This window comes from Carassius gibelio, chromosome B6, assembly GCF_023724105.1.
Source record: "Carassius gibelio isolate Cgi1373 ecotype wild population from Czech Republic chromosome B6, carGib1.2-hapl.c, whole genome shotgun sequence".
Lineage (NCBI taxonomy): Eukaryota > Metazoa > Chordata > Actinopteri > Cypriniformes > Cyprinidae > Carassius > Carassius gibelio.
In genome coordinates, this window is record NC_068401.1 from 17809495 (window position 1) to 17826850 (window position 17356).

The 17356-nt window shown below is 38.4% G+C and overlaps 1 protein-coding gene across 2 annotated transcripts in view; it reads left to right on the forward strand.

Annotated features, from left to right (window-relative positions):
- The window catches only part of LOC127959272 (trinucleotide repeat-containing gene 6C protein), a 47040-nt gene extending 29684 nt beyond the window's left edge, over positions 1-17356 (forward strand). For both annotated transcript variants that reach the window (XM_052558335.1, XM_052558336.1), the window contains 16 exons: positions 1092-1249; positions 1407-1484; positions 1584-1641; positions 1737-1882; positions 1998-2144; positions 2557-2703; positions 4298-4417; positions 4627-4710; positions 4860-5103; positions 5759-5923; positions 6736-6924; positions 7091-7240; positions 8566-8781; positions 8992-9065; positions 9946-10085; positions 10530-17356. In XM_052558335.1, the coding sequence (XP_052414295.1) occupies positions 1092-1249; positions 1407-1484; positions 1584-1641; positions 1737-1882; positions 1998-2144; positions 2557-2703; positions 4298-4417; positions 4627-4710; positions 4860-5103; positions 5759-5923; positions 6736-6924; positions 7091-7240; positions 8566-8781; positions 8992-9065; positions 9946-10085; positions 10530-10911 (2498 nt within the window). In that variant the 3' untranslated portion in view covers positions 10912-17356. The remainder of the gene's footprint in view (positions 1-1091; positions 1250-1406; positions 1485-1583; positions 1642-1736; positions 1883-1997; positions 2145-2556; positions 2704-4297; positions 4418-4626; positions 4711-4859; positions 5104-5758; positions 5924-6735; positions 6925-7090; positions 7241-8565; positions 8782-8991; positions 9066-9945; positions 10086-10529) is intronic.

A 17356-nucleotide genomic window follows, 5' to 3' on the forward strand; every position in this document is an offset into this window, starting at 1 on the left:
GTCGATCCAAACCTGTAAGAGCTTTCTTCAGGGACACAATTTAAGAGATGTCTGATGAAATCCAAGAGCTCTCCGATCCTCCCATAGACAGCTAGGGTCCTACCATGATCAAGGCACAGAAATGTAGTAAGTAAATGGTTAATGTGACATCACTGGTTCAACTGTAATTTTACAAAGCTATGGGAATACTTTTTTGTGCTCAAAAAAATAAATAAATAACGACTTTTATTTGATGATTTATTCTCTTTTGGGGACAGTACTCCCATGCAATTATTGACACAATCTGACTTTTCTGCAGCCTGGAATTGAATTGCTGGTTTCATCTGGTCGGAGGAGAACTGGCCCCCCAACTGAGCCTGGTTTCTACCAAGTTTTTTTTCTCCATTCTGTCGCCTTTGGCTTGCTTAGTTTGGGTCACTTCATCTACAGCGATATCGTTTACATGATTGCAAATAAATGCACAGACACTTTTTAAAGTGAACAGAGATGACATCACTGAATTCAATGATGAACTGCCTTTAACTATCATTTTGCATTATTGACGCACTGTTTTTCTAATGAATGTTGTTCAGTTGCTTTGAGTGCAAAGTACGCAAAGTATTTTGTTTAAAGCACTATATAAATAAAGGTGACTTGACTTGACAAGCGCATTGCTTTCCTCTGCTTGTGAACAAGGTGACGTGCATGTGTGTTCTACATCAGCAGCACCTGTCCAGGAAGAAAAGAAATTGTTGAATAATTTTTTTTTTTTTTTGCACTTAAAAAGTTTTCTCCTATCTTTGTAAAATTATGGTTGAAACACTTGACTGGTGTCACTACATTGGCCTGGGTCGTCATTAGTAAACAATGGAGAGCTCTCTGCTGGACAAAGTAATTACAGCATTTTATCTGCATTATATGTTCTATAAAAAAAAAATATTGGTAGCATATCTGTGGGATATACTCCAATGCAGATATATCTGCGACAGTCTCATATCGGCCGATAAAATTAGCAAAACAATAAATCGATCGGGCTCTAATAAAATGTATGGTAATAAAATTCTGGTTACAGCCCTGATTATGAGCAGTCTTGTCTATTGGTGTTTTGCCAGGTCCAAAATCTATGCAAGATGGCTGGGGATCAGGAGGGGAAGAGCTTGGCATGAACACTGGCCAATGGGATGCTGATGATGGTGACATGTGGAATAGTCCTACATCCCAAGATACCTTGTGTAACTCCTGGAGTCAATCCAAGAAGGGCCCACAAAGGGTAAGCCATTTAAAGCCATGAGTGCTCTGTTGTGTAATGTCATGTCACATGCTTATTGTGTGGTTAAGAAGCTTTTTATGTAAACTATATATATATATATATATATATATATATATATATATATATAAGTAATATTGCTATTGTTTGTTCTTTACAGGGCAAGGTCTTCAACAGACAGGATGATGTTTGGATTATGACCAGACTTATCAAGCAGCTTACAGATATGGGTTTTCCAGTATGTTGAATCCATAAACATTTACTCTTTTGTCATTAACAAGATATGTGAAATAAAAAATATTTAGCATATAAATTATTTTTCTTTTACCTGATACAGAAGGATCCTGCAGAAGAAGCCCTAAAGAGCAACAACATGAATCTGGATCAGGCCATGAGTACGTAGTAAACTTTGATGTTAACTCATAACAGCAGACACGCGTCATATGATCTTTGTCTTAAATACTGATTATGTACTTGCTGTTTTTTTCAGGTGCTTTGTTGGAGAAGAAAACTGAACTGGACAAACGGGGAATGGGCATGTCAGACTACAGTAATGGAATGAATAAACCCGTTGTGTGCCGACCCACAAACCTCTCCAAAGACCACTCACTGGATCGTGCCCCCTTCCTAGACAAGGTACAGTTTTTTGTTTGTTTTGAAGAAGTCCCAAGAAATTTTCTAGACTGGAGTAGAGAAAATTTGATTAGGTCAATTTTACAACTAATTTTTGTAACATTTTCTGGTCTCTCAGGATGGTAGGCTGTCAGATGATGCTTCAACCTCACAGTTTATGCCTTCTCCTGGCCTCAAGCTCCCATTGGCCAATAGCAGCCTCCCTAGCCACGGATTGGGTGGGGTCTCCTCTGGCCTGTCCATGCAAAACTTGAACAACAGACAGGTGAGTGTTGTGAAATCTGTGGAAAGGACATATCCACAGCACACAAGCGTTTTAAATTTAGATGCAGCTGTAAAGCTGCTTTGTCTGGTATAAGGTCCTACTGCTTATATATATATATTCTAGCCACTAATACTAGAGTGGTGAAATGAACTTATTTGTATTTATTTTTTATTTATATGAAATTAATATTTATTTATTTTAGTGGTTTATTTTAATCTGAAAGTGGCAGGAGAATTTGACGTTGTGTTCAGGTCAATGTTAAAAAGAACATACTATTTTTTTTAAGAGGCTGCATTGTAAAAGAGATTTCAATTTGTGCTGAAATGTTTTCTTGTTAAGTGCATCCAGCCATTAGGAGTATATAAAAGCATTTTATTTTTATTGGTCTATACCCCCACTCTCTGTTTTCTAGATGCAGAATGGAATGTTCGGCACTAACGGAGCAGCACAAACTCGGGTCATGCAACAGCAGGCCCCGCCCCCTCAACCACCAGTGCCACCTCTTAGCTCCGCCCAGCCTACTCTACGTGCTCAAGTGCCTCAGCTTCTCAACCCTCAGGTACAAATTGATTCTATTATTTCAAATTCAAATTTCATAATTCTTAAATTCAAGTCAATCCTCTAGTCGGAATAGTCAAGTCAAGTCACCTTTATTTCTGTAGTGCTTTATACAGTACCATTTGTGTCAAAGCAGCTTCATAGAGATAAACAAGAAAACAGCAGAATTCATTACGGAAGTTCAGCTGTGGAGACAGATTCTGCATTAAAGCAGCTCTAAAAGACAACAGTGTCATTATTTAGCTAAAGTCAGTTCAGATAACATAACAGTGTGAATTTAATCAGCTATAAGCAATGTTGTTATTCAACTCAAGTCAGTTCAGTGCTGATTTAGTTTTACAGTGTTGATGTAAAGTAGCTAAACTGAAAACAATAGTCCCATTATCCAGCTAAATTCAGTTCAAGTACTGTTTTCATCTGACTGTGTCAGTCACTGTGGTCATATTGATAAATTACTGAAGATTAAGTGTCTTTCAGACCCCAATAAATCAAGCCAGAAGGCAACAGTGGCAAAGAACCGAACTCAATCACCAGAAGAAGAATAATACACTATAGGGTTGTTACATGTAGAGATATTTCACTCAAAAATTAAAGTTCTGTCATTATTTACTCACCCTCAACTTATAAATAAAAGACCATTTGGGTTACCCCACATTTAAAGGTCCTGTATGTATTTGAGACTGTTAAAGCATAAAAATACCATAATATGTCTGCAGATATTTAAGAAACATGCTAAGTTAACATACTTTTGTGTATCTGAAAAACAATGCTACAGTCAGTTATTCTCCTTTGAAAATGTGTGCTACGGCCCAGAATGTCAGTCTCTGTCTTGGTTTGTGAAACCCACCCACTGCCAGTTTACCCAGTTGTATTTTGTATAGTTGTATTCCAATAGTTGGTGAAAAACACCACGTATTTCATTTCATTCATCATCAAGTGCACTCGTTCCTGTTTTTGTCATCAGTCTGGCAACCGTTGTGTGTGTCAAGTCTAAGGAGGAGGTGCGGGGCGAAAAAAAACCCTCTCCAGTTATTTTTATTTGGCCTGCAATAACCACTCTGTGTCAATCGTACATACAGGACCTTTTATTGTCCCCATCAACAAAACCTGTATAAAAACACACTAAATACAAAGAAATGACTAAGATTAAATGTATTTAAATACAAAATACATTTGACTTTTTCCAAAGGTATTAAAATACAAAGTAGTTTTTCAAATACATGTATTTCAAATGCTGCCCATCCCTGCAGGAAATCAGCAGTCAAATAAGTAGGTTGATACCTTATGTATTTAGAAAATTCATACTCAGATTAATTGTTTAAATGCCAAATATATTCTATTTTTTTTTCAAAGGTATTTAATTACAAAATAGTATTATGTATTTCAAATACATGTATTTGAAATACTGCCCATCCCTGGCTGTTGTGAATAATTAAGAGAAGCGTCTTCTCATAGGATAAGAACACGAGGTCTCATGAATAATTGAAAAGACACTGAAATGTCATCAATGTACTATAGTCTGTGACGTCAACACAATGGATGTTGTGGATCATCAGGCTGTGCACAAACCGTTTTTTTGTTTTTTTCCACTCTAGGTTCAAGCACAGCTCTTACAGTTTGCGGCAAAAAACATTGGACTGAATCCTGCACTTTTAACCTCACCAATAAATCCTCAACAAATGACCCTGCTGTACCAACTACAACAACTGCAGGTGGTGAGTCACAGTTCACTCGCCTGCTCTGATGTTTCCACATGAATACCAATGATTGTCGTCTACCCACTGGCCTGTCTGCAGGGAGTGAGATGCTAGTGCTTTCTGTCTTGATAATGACCCCATCACCTTTCTATCTCTTTTTCTACTTCTTTCTATTTCTCTGTAATTTCCTCTCTTTCTCAAATTGTGTCTTTTTCTCTTTCGGTTAGGCTTATCAGCGTTTGCAGATTCAGCAGCAAATGATGCAGGCTCAGCGTAATGTCTCTGGTCCCATCAAACAACAAGAGCAGCAAGTATGACATTTATTTTACTGGCCCTGGTATTTAGACACTTATAGTAATTCTAGTCCTAAAATATTAGCTTATAGTTATCTTTTCATGAGCATAACAAATAATGTTCCATATACAGTGAAAAAGATGATCACCGTCGTCCTCTCACACAGGTTGCACGTACAATCACAAACATGCAGCAGCAGATCCAGCAGCACCAGCGTCAGCTGGCCCAGGCCCTGCTTATGAAACAGCAGCAGCCTCCACCTTCCTCTCACACTGGCCTGCACCCAAATCTTGGCAAGGCAAGCCTGGATACTTTTACAGGTCATCCTCACACTTCATGCCTCTCCGTCTCAGACCTGCAGACCAAAGAGCAGCAGTCTTCTCCAAACTCCTTCAGTCCTTATACACTCTGTAAGAGAACAAGCCTCATGTGCACACACTCTTGTGTGTGTGTCTGTGTGTCTGTGTGTCTGTGTGTCTGTGTCTGTGTGTCTGTGTGCACTTGTCACTTTATTTTACAATGTCCATGTTGTGCATGTTCCATGTACGTACTGTAGTAATAATACCAGTAAATTTTGCAGAATTACAAACAGCTAACAATAGTACAAACCCTAACCTTATAGTAAGTCCAAGTTGTTAATTGAAAGCACATCTTAACACAGTGTAAATTTTATATAGTAGCTGAGTTCTGTATCATTTGTAATAATACTATGACTGTCAATTTAAAACTTTGCTTTAGTCACAAGTAACAATCTAATGCCTTTCAGTTATCTTCATTTGGGGTTTCATTAGGGGGTTTTCGGCACAAACATTGTTATAAATAAATAATGTATTAGGCTCAAGTGGTAGAGCATTGTGTTAGCAGCACAAGGTTGTGGGTTTGATTCCCAGGGAACACGTTAGGTAAATTTTTTTAGCCTGAAAGCACTTTAAGTTGCTTTGGATAAAAGCATCTGCTAAATGCATACATTTGTATAATTTATTTATAGTTTTAGTTATTTAATCATGACATGTTTTCCCCCTTTTGTGCATTAATCTCCTTGTCTCTTTGTCTCCCCTTCTGTAGCTGGTTTGAACCCGAACATGAATGTAAACTGTATGGAGGTGAGAAGTCTATCTCTTAAAGACCAACCTCAGCCTCAATCCCGGCTCTCGCAGTGGACTCATTCAAACTCCATAGATTCCCTGTCAGCTAGCGCTCAGCACTTGGAAGCAAACCTCAATAAGCACGGTATTAATTTATTCATTGCTCCAGACATATTATGGGCGTGATTTTGTGCTGTGACTACATAAATGTATCTAATCTAATCTATAAATGTCAAGACAATCATATGATAGCCTTAAGGTCTTACATCCTTTAAAACAGTGGCATGCACCGGGAAGGGGGACGCTAAAGTGCCCTTTCGGTCCGGTCTATGTGTCCCCTTCTACTAAGGGGGGCATCCCCCTCCCCCATTGTGCCCTAGCAGTGTTGCTTTGCTCCTGCTGCTCCGGAAGTCTGTGCATACTTCTGCTTCAACAAACAACATTCCACTCAATGAAAACACAGCAATATATTTAATCAAACACCAAACTCCAGACACCGAGTCACAATTTCTGTTCCTGAGATTTGTGTATTTCAAAAGGACAGACAAAACTCCTTCTCAGATTAAGTGCTTGCAGACATTCCAGAGTTATTTTTGCTCTGAGTCAGCAGGGCCTTTTAAAGTATTATCCTTTCTTGGCATTTGTTCTCCGTAAACTTGGCCTGAACAGTACTACCAGCCGAGCCGCTGCAGTTTACTGGAGTGAGTTCATCTGAGGACAAAAGCTCAAGCCTGTAATCCTGAAATTTATTACGCCGATTGTAACTTTGAAGATGGATTTTTTTTTTTTTAGAGAAGCAAAATAGTTCAGATATTGGGCATTAAAATATATGTCTTGCTTCGCCTCTAAATGTTTTATTAAATTATGTTGCTTAGTCTCTAAATGTTTTATTAAATTATGTTTTGAGTAAAACCCCCTGTGAATAGAGAGATTAAAGAGACCGTTCTTTTGTTTCAGGTTCAATCTCTTCTGCTCAGTCCCATGTTCCTGTCGGAAAGAACACCATGGAAGATTCTTTCAGCCCATACAATTTGATGTCAAGCTCCGAATCCCCCACCAGCACCTTGGTGTCTCCAGAGAGCTGGACACAAGGCAAAAGTCACAATGAGAAAATGTCTAATAACTCCAATATCAACTGGCCTCCTGGTAAGCTTCACTGGCACATTATCCCCACTGATCACAGCAATATATATTTTTTATTATGCGTCTCAGATGGCACAGTGATTTTCCCAGAAAAAAATTAGGTTGCCGACCCGTTACATACTTTGAGTCTTGATGCTGAACAACCAATTATGTTCTTATGTTATCTCAGAATTCTGCCCTGGGGTGCCATGGAAAGGTCTTCAGAACATTGACCCTGAGAATGACCCCAACATGACCCCGGGAAGTGTTCCAAGTGGCCCCACCATTAACACTAACATACAGGATGTGAATCGCTACCTGTTACGTGACAGGACTGGGGGTAAGGATGATTAATAGCATATGAAATATGTAACAGACCAACAGAACTTGTTACTTAAAAGTTCTGAAATATTTACTTCTAAATGAATGTTGACTATCAACTTTAAAGCTATAACAGAAATCACTGTTTTAAGGATCATTACACAATAAATGTTTTGTACTGTTTCTTCACGCCCCTTTTGCTATCCACTTGGGACATATGGCCACAATAGCCTTTTCCCCATCTCCGTTTGGGACAGTGTCTTCCTCGAGTGAATGGTCAGTCAGTGCCTGTAACTCATTCAGTCTGTCCCCTCAGAACGAGAGGGATGCTAACAGTCCAGGTACAGCCCTAAATCCTAAACGGCCCTGTCCCACACTAGACCTACTTACCCCTTATTAATCCTTACACCTAGACAGGCCCTCACCAAGTGTGTTCTCCTAAAACCCACATTCACCCTTGTTCTGTTATAGTTTTTGCTGTTTTAAATTTGGATCGTTGTCAGAATCAATAAACTAACCATAAGTTTATGTTTGTATGTATGTATGTATGTATCCATATATGTAAATATGTAGATATATATAGTGAATATTTTAATGTTTAAAAGACCTGCTGAGGGAGGTTGCAGTATGTTATATGAGCAGACATTTATAATTTTATTCTAATAAAAGTAAAAAAAAAAAAAAAAAAAAAAAAAAATGTTGATAGCATATGGAAAGCTGAACACGCTATTCCTTGTAACATTCTGTTAAATCAAATGTATCGTTCACACAGTTTCCCTGATTTTCAGTTTCGATAATACCATTTTAATATTTATTTGTGATAATTATTAAAAAGTATTTTTCACCTAGTCGGCTATTATTTATGTATAATACACTAAAATGGTAAAATTTAGAAATATTACTACAAACTGTTTTCTGTCTTAATATTTTAAATAAAATATTTAAAATTGTATTTATTCATGTGATGGCAAAGCTGAATTTTCAGCAGCCATTACTCCAGTCTTCAGTGTCCCATCATTCTAATATGCTATTTGGTGCTCAATAAATAATTCTTAGTAAATGAGATAATAGCTGTGCTGCTTAATATATGTGTGGAAACTGTGATTACAAATTTTTCAGCATTCTTTGATGAATAAAAATTTTAAAAGAACAGCATTTATTTGAAATAGCCATTAGAACGGACTTTCTCTGCCTCATTGTGGCTGTTTGAATAATCCCAACCAGAACAAATTTCTGTTTGCATATTGTTTCTGTTACCAATCCTTAGAGACAGTTATGTGTGAGACTGTGCCTACAGCTGTTATTCATTTGTCCCTCTCTTTCCTCCACTCCTCTCTTCTTCAGGAAAACTCTTGGAAATGAAGTCTACCTGGTCCCCTGGACCCATCTCCCACACACAGGCCTCTTTATCTCATGAGTTATGGAAGGGTTCTCCAGGGACACGTAACTCCTGTGCTCCCTCACGCCCCCCTCCAGGCCTGACCAACACCAAGCCCTCCTCCACCTGGGGAGGAAACTCTCTTGGCCTCAGCCAGGGCTGGACCAGCTCTTACTCCTCAGGTAAATCCTCAGTACACCTGTGTGGTACAAAGCAGCAAAACCAGTTACTCACGAGGTTCTGCTGTAGTGTGGCCAACCAGTCAGACTTCCCTCTGTCTGTCTCAAGTTGTGTGTTTAGATTTGCAAATGGCCAAAAGTCAAGAATTTAGTGGAAAATATGCTCAGCTGCAACATGTTTTTCCAAACCGGTCTCATTATTTTTTGTTATAGAAGGGGGAACTTGGAGCTCTGACAGTCCCAACAGAGGAAGCAGCTGGCTGGTGCTGAGAAACCTCACTCCTCAGGTGCATAGAGCAAACAATTGATATTATTGTGAAAACTAGTATGATTTATTCAGATTCATAGCATGAAATTACAGAGATTTATAAGTATGTCACTTTTCTTTTTTTTTAATACAGGTATTGAGGTTTTTTTATTTAGCATTTATGCACTATTATTTTGTTAGTTGCACTCTGCTGATTAATCTTTTTTTTTTTTCAATATAAAGGTTTTTTAAAAACTACACTTCTATAAAAACACTTTTTTATTACTGCTGCATTATAACTCACTGTTTTTCCATCATCTTACACATGAGCACAAAAAGAAGTTTTGACATATAGCGCACCTCATCAGTATCAATTTCGAAACATTGGGCCAATCAGAAGAAGCTGTAGGCTGGCATATTCTGAGTATGTGTTTACAGCAGCATCTATGTATCATTTTTAGCATTTCAATAGGAGTTCCTACACTTCAAAATCAGTCCAGTCAGAGAATACCATATATATATTTTTTTGAGCTGATTTTATAATATTTTTTTTATCTGTCATTCACCTTCTAGCAACGAGACTGATTTCTTTGTGTTCAATGCGTGTGTAAAGTCTGGTAGTGTGTGATCCTGCATGATGCCCAGTTTTTCTTCTTGGCAAGCCTTTTATGGCTATAGTGTTTAAAATCTGTTCAGATTTTAAAAGTAGCACAGTGTTTTGAAAGTTGCCCAGCTTTTATGTTTGTTTTGGCTAAAACATGACCAATTTAAAAAGTGCATTTCAAAACCGTTGTGTTCTGTGCAGCTTCTTTTTACCATTCCGTCCTTGTTATTAATGCAAGAATGCATTCTCTCTGAACTGCCCCTTAGCACTTGAATATGAATAACAATGAATTTACTAATTTATGTGTGTTCATCAGATTGACGGCTCCACCCTGCGGACTCTGTGCATGCAGCACGGCCCTCTCATTACCTTCCATCTGAACCTGACGCAGGGCAATGCTGTTGTACGTTATAGCTCCAAGGAGGAGACTGCCAAAGCCCAAAAATCCCTACACATGTAAGACTACAAGCTCTTTTGTTTCAAACATCTCTGAGGCCTTGTCCCAAATGGCACCCTAAACACCCACGGTCTTCCTCTAAGTCCACACTTTTGAGACATGATGCCCCTTTGACTGTTGGGTAGAAGTCTGCTGCCGAGCCCTTCGGCATTACAGACTTTACAGTCATGTATACATGACTGGCATTGTATGTCTACAAGACTGCTAGTGCACATGAAATGTGCCATTTGGGACAGAGCCTAAAGAGGATATTTGAGAATAGCTTTTATATACAGTTTATAGTTTTAGGTATTTGTTGTTTCTTCACTTTTTTTCTAAATTCAAGTCCTGTAGATAAATGTGCATCATGTCATCTTTCTCTCTTCAAGCTGATTACGTGTGTTCTCAATCAAGAAAGCTTTTTAATACTTGAATCCCTTTCAACGTTTTGTCTGCCTCTCAAGGTGTGTGCTGGGTAACACTACCATCCTGGCAGAGTTTGCCGGTGAGGACGAAGTGAACCGCTTCTTTGCACAGGGCCAGTCCCTTACCCCCACCACCAGCTGGCAGGCCAGCCCAGCACCAGGCTCCAATCAACCCCGGCTGTGCAACCCTGCTGCCAGCCACCCCACAGGCCTCTGGAGCGGGGGTGGAGGAGGTACCAAGACCGTCTGCAGTACCGGGAACAGCAGCAGCGGAAACGGAAGCGACCTGCTGTGGGGAGGTGTGCCACAGTACTCCAGTTTGTGGGCTCCCCCAAATGGAGACGACACCAGGGTAATCGGCAGCCCCATCCCAATTAACACTCTGCTCCCGGGAGACCTTCTGAGCGGAGAGAGCATGTAGGATGTATCGGACATCATAAACCAACAAAGTCAAAAGACCTAATGGATCAAAACCCAAGCAAATCAATGTGGCGATAATCATTTTTTGTGGAGCTGTAATGGAGGTTTAGGGTGAAACAAAGCTGCAAACCTCCCAATGCTGTTTATTTGTCCTCTGGTTTTTATGTCAGACTATCTGTTGTTTTCGATGATCTTGTTCTTAGTGTTCAAAGACCTTTGAAAGCAAGAAAGAAGCAGAAACCTTTTAATGCTTTTTTTATTTCCAAAGGTTTTTTTTTTTCTCAGAAGTGTTGTTCAGGAGAAGCCATCAGCGAGGCAGCCATCTGAAAGCGACCCAGGCACAGTGAGACCTCGTGACACCTTTCCCTATAACGACACTGTTCTGATGATTGGAACGATCCTGGTACTTTTTTGGTTTTCAATTTTGCATAGTTTCTTCAGAACTTATATTAGCCGTAAGTGCTCTCTCTCCAGGTCCTCCTTGAAATGTTACTTTTTTTTTAAACCAACAAGAAAAAAACTAACAAAAAAAAAAAAAAAAAAAACTTTGTATCTTGCACAGTTCTGTTTCTGAGCCAGCGAATAGGCCAGAGCAAATGAGAAGAACACTCCTAGCAGTGGCCTGTCAGCATGACTAATCACCAATGATCTTTTTTCTTTAATTCTTTTAGTTTTACAAAAGGGAGCTGCACTGCTCTTTGATTTCTATTGACTCATGCCAGTTTGTTTTTACAAAAATATGTGTATGGTTTAAAAAATAACAATAATAAGCTGAATGTTAAGCTTTGATGTAGATGAATGGATGTCAGTGTGTCTGCTGGAACTTGACCAAGCATCTGTGCGCGAGAACATAACCACTGTTAAAACGCTCTCAGTGGAGGCTTTTTAAGTATACCTTATGGACTTCAGTGCTGAACCAATCAGAAGTTATTCAGTTACTATGTGAAGTATCTGGTTGGCCACTTTTATTGAGATACTATCAAGAAAAGAAACTCATTCTGATGCATTGTGCAATAGAAGCCAGAGACCCTTTCTTCCGTCCACACTGAAGCTTACTGAAACTTAAGACTCCTTTTTTTTTTCTCTCGAAGATTTTTGAAGAATTTAACCTTTGAACTCATTTTCCCATCTTGCCTCTGTCCGTCTGGCTTGCTGGCTGTTCGGTATTTGCGTGGAAAGGAGAAACTGTTAATTGTGTTTGACATCACTCCATGCAGTTTTAAACTCGGCATGTGTTGGATCTCACAGTCTCCCAGCCACTTCTTCACCAAACAGAAATGGAATCCAAAGCAGAGGCACATGGCATGGGAGTCAGGCACAATACCAAATACAATGGATTTCTCTTAATGCAGTACAGAATAAGAGACCTTTGCATTTGGTACAAACATAAAAGACATCTACGTTTTCTATGTCTCTTCTTAAAGGGGTATTATCATAGCACTTATTACAAGAGTTATGCTCCTTCTGTGAAGCCAATAAATCAGATAAATGGAGTGTATAGTTAGAAAAAAAAAAAGAAAAAAAAAAAAAACCTTCTTATGGCAACTTTTAACTTTTTTTTTTTTTCCTTTGTTTTTGTACCTTACTGGTAATCAAAAAAAATGCATTTGTTTGTCGTCCATCTCTGGTCCAGAAACTTGAGTGCAAAAAAAAAATCAGAATGAAGGGAAGAACAAATTCTACAATCATACAAAACTTGCAATGTATGTTTTATTGTGTGTCTGTACTTTTTCCCCCTCTCTTTTAAAGTGAATGTCATTGTTACTCAAATGAAATAGTCTAATGTCTTTATCTGTCTGGAGGAGGCACCTCGATTAGAAAAAGATTGAAAAGGTGAATGTGGAAACTGATAGGAGGAGGTTTGATTCTCCAACGCAACTTCTCCGTGCACCTACTACAATGGAATGCAAGGCAGGACAGTAAAATGACGTCTTGATATGGACATTGGCGTCATCATTTATCGTATGCGTCCTTGTTGTAGTAACTTAGGTACGGATCTTCGAATGTCCCCCGTTCCTTCTCCAGATAACATCACACCTCTCATGGTCATTGCATGATCTTTTTCGCTGGAGCTTGAGATGGAATGGAATTGCCAGTGTTGTGAAACGTTTTTTTTTTGTGTGTGTGTGAGAGTGTTTTTTTTTTTCACATTCTGTTGGTCTTCATGCAGTGTTCTTGAACTGCCTTCAGTGCAGGTGCCTCTGTATTCCTGTCCTGTATAACGAATGCAAATGAAGATCTATGGTGTGGGCCATTTTTTTTTTTTTTTTTGCTGTTAACCGTGTTCTTAGGTCATTTAGATTAGGGACTCTTCTGTTGATGCACCTCACCCTGGGTGTCCCACCTCTAACTCAGCTGCTAACATCCTCTTTTCTCTTGTGTGGCCTCGGTGAAGCCAACCCTGTTGTCGAGACAAGTCGCCCGTACTTGAAAAGCCCTGTCCGAGCAGCGTTTCTGTGGACAGACTCTTTCTGCCACTGGCTGTTTAACTACAGCACACGGTATGCTGTCACTATGCAAAGTTAGAGAAGATGGGCAAGTAATGTCAGCCCTGTGCCAATCTGGAACTATCCCACAGTCCTCCCATAATACTTTCTCACAAACTCGAGGTCATTGCCATCCTTGTAAACTTCAAGCCAATTTCATTTTTCGGAGGTCTGTGTGGTAATTCTGCTGAATTTGATAAATCTCATTTCAATGCAATCTCAGGGCACGACAAGATGAACTAAATTTATGTTTATTGAAAGTTGGTCGTTTTGACGATTTATCATTTGTAAGTGGTTTTACACATTCAGCGATGTGTATGCAGCTTACAAAGTGTACATTAAAGAAACGCAAGAGGATATTTAACAGTGGGGCAATACATTTAGGAGGGTGGCTAGTTTAGGTCTGCTGCAGAGCCATCAGTTCATTTATACAGTAAATGGGACCTGTGTATCTTACCTCTCTGCTGCTGGTTGTGTTGAATTCCCCTTATGGTCTCATGTGCCAATATATACATAGATATATATGTAGAGTACACTGTGGCATCTCTGACTTCACATCTTAAATTCCAGTGTGTGTCGTTTTGTTGTAGAGCACTTCTGTTTGGAGGCACTTTGATGATTCTTGTGTGTTTGAGGTAGGGTTGGGTTGGAAAGGGTTGAGGATATTCGTCAGATATATTTGTCACCTCATGCTGACTATTTGTGATAATCTTGTTGCTGTCATTGGAAGAATCCTTTATAACAAGCAAGAACTTTAACAGCATTGGGGATTATGGTGTGCTGATGGCATACAGATCACAAGTGATCCCTGGTACTTTTTTTGAATACCAAAAATGTAATAGCATTTTAATATCTTGTTTGTAAAAGTTTGACAAAAACACAATTGAAAATGCACTTCTTGCTGATATGATCTCCTGCTTGCTGGTCACATTCTGAAGGTTGACCGCAAGCTGGAGGGCCTTTTGTGTATGCTGTATTAACTGTTTGTAAAAATGGGGACTGAAAATGAACTGTGCATTTCCATCTCAGTTTCAGTTCGTTTTGGGCCTTTATGCTGTATAAACCTTTTTTGTTCTTTAGGGAAAAGACATTTCAGCAGATGTGTCTTAAGAAATTAAAGTGACTTTTTTTTCTGTTTCGGGGTGGGGGTGGGGGTGGGTATCACTGTTGCCTGTGTATGTAACTGCCTTGTTCCAAACTCAGTCGCAGCTGACTGACAGTGAACCACAATGTGGCTGTATTTCCAAACAGCCAAACATCACAGGAAGTCTCTGGTGACACCAGCATAGGTAGACTACAGCTAAACATTATCTTGTATATTATCATGCTCATTATGTAGGGAAAAAAAATGCTATCAGATTCTGAATCCTTCCCTTGTGAAACTAATGGGTAAAATATAATTTGAATTAAGCAATAGACCTTGATCCTTACAGTGTGTCATCTGAGAGAATTTTCCTAAAGGAGTGATCAATGATAGATATGAACCAAACAGTCTTACTGGAGAAGCATGTTTAAAATTAATTGACACCGGACATACATGCAGTATTTGTGTATACCTTCAATCATTATGTTGTATCCCTTAATTATGAACCATGTTTTTATCTCTAGGCAAAGAATGAAAAATCATAAACATATCAAAATAAATATCTTCACCGATACTTGAATTGAAGTGCGCCAATTGTAAAATGTGAATTTATTTTTTTCTTACATTTTTGTTTGGGTCTGACCCTTTCAAGGGTATTGATACCATGCTCACAAGATTTAACATTCTTCACTATAAAAAAAAAAAAAGCGATCTTAAAAAAAAAAAAAAAAAAGTTTGAATGTGTTTGGTTTTGTATGTGCGCTCTCTAATCACTGCTTCTTGTCACGGGGCGACTGTCTGCATTTATAATCCATTCATTTACTTACAGTAATATGTTGTACTGTCTGTTATTTGTGTGTTTTAAAAATTGTTCAAACATGGTTACTATCTAGCATTGCACTGAGTGTCTTTTTTTCCCTTGCTCAGCTATACTAAAAAACTGAAAACTGCAGGGGAGATGATGACATTTCATGTGTTACTGTTTACTCAAGGACTTTATGGATTTATTGTCATCTTAAAATGTTTAAAACCTGTAAAATTGTATCCTCATAGTGGCTTTTATTGTGGATTCATTCCCACACAAGTTATCATTTTGAAGAGTGTTGCATCATTTCAATCGCATTATTAAATTAAATAAATACAAAAAAAAAAAAACTGAGCTTTGGCTATAGTGAGAAAGTTGGTAGAGAAGCAGTTACATTCATGGATGAACAGTAAAGATGACCAGATGCTAGTTAGTGACATTCTGACTCATTTCAAAAGGTGCCTCTCTTCCATTCTGTGAAATTCTTTTTCTTTTCAAATCTACCTACCGTTTACAAATGGTTGAATTGTCTGAACTTGCAAAAATAAAAGAAATTGATTACAAGAATGCAAGAAAAAAAAACTTCCATTTAAATAAATAAATTAAAAAAAAAAACCTTTTAAAATGAAGATGTATGCTACTTGCTGAACTCTGGGATTGTTTCAGTGTTGCATTGTGTTTTGCTTATAAATTACATTCTTGTTGCTTAAACTGATGCCGAAGCTTTCATTTCTGTAAATGTAACATGATTCTGTCACTGTCTTGCACACTGACAGGGGACTTGGATATTTTCTCAGGAAGATTAGGGGTCCAGAGTTACAGTTCCACTGTTACGATGTTGATTATCATGAGAATTTAACAAGTGGGTTAATGAAAGAAGAAAAAAAGATGCTGATAGAAATCCAGCTGTAAGCACTGAAGGTTATGGATTTAAAAATGTCTTTTTGAATTTGAATCCGTAGCAGATACACATTTACCAAATATTAGATTCGTAGTGAACCTATGCGTAATATTTCTTGGAGTACTTTCTATTTGAAATATGTTTGTTTGTATCTGTCGCTTTATGTACAAATACAGTTATGTTTATTGGTTAGGTTGTGGAAGGACCTACCACTGTTTGATTTTACCTTGCCTGATGTTTCTCAACGAGGTCCAGTAAAAGATGCTTGATATTCCATCCTCTTGTCTTTACTTGTTTTAAAAAAAAATTCAGTAGAGGCCTGAATGCAAAGGCCAGAGAATTGTAGATTAACACAGAACTTGAACTCTTACCAGAGCTTCTTACTAGTTTTTAGAGTTAATTCTCCATCAAGTTTTAACACTAGATGCAGAAATAAGATGTTGTGAAAGGATTAAGAATCTATGCACAAGTTTGAGGGGGACAGTATGTCTGGACTCGCTATTGTTACGGGGGGGTGGTGGGGGGGGTCCAGTTTTCATTTTAATCAGCAGAAAGTGTCATCACCATGCTCTGTCTCTCAACCAAGGATCATCATCAACCAAGCACTGTGGGTTTATGCAAATCTCTGACTTTCTTGTGTGTAATGATGGGTTGTTAAAGGGAATTGAACTGTTTCTCTTTATTGTTCAGATATTAAGAACATGACTGTAATGAGATTTAACTAGTTGTTGTCCCCCCCCCCCCATCCCCCCTTCTTACCCTAGCTGACACAAAAATGAGAATACTGTCATCATTTACTCTTTCTCTGGTTGTTCCAAATCTGTACGACATTCTTTCTTCTGGTGAAAACAGAAGAAGATATTTAGAAAAATGTTGGGAACCAGATAGTTGCTGGTAGCCATTGACTTCCATAGTTCCTTTTCTCTCTCTCACTACACTATAGAGATACCAACAACTGGCTACCTACATTCATCAAAATATCTTCTTCTGTGTTCAATAGAAGAGAGAAGTTTATACCCGTTTGGAAAAACATAATGATGACATTTTCACTTTTGTGCGAAATATCCTTTAATAGAATGTGATAGTTGAGGACTTGCACCGAAAAAGTCTTTCCATGTGGTATGGAGATTATTTCAGCCTATATTAATAAACAGCATTTTTCCTCTTGAA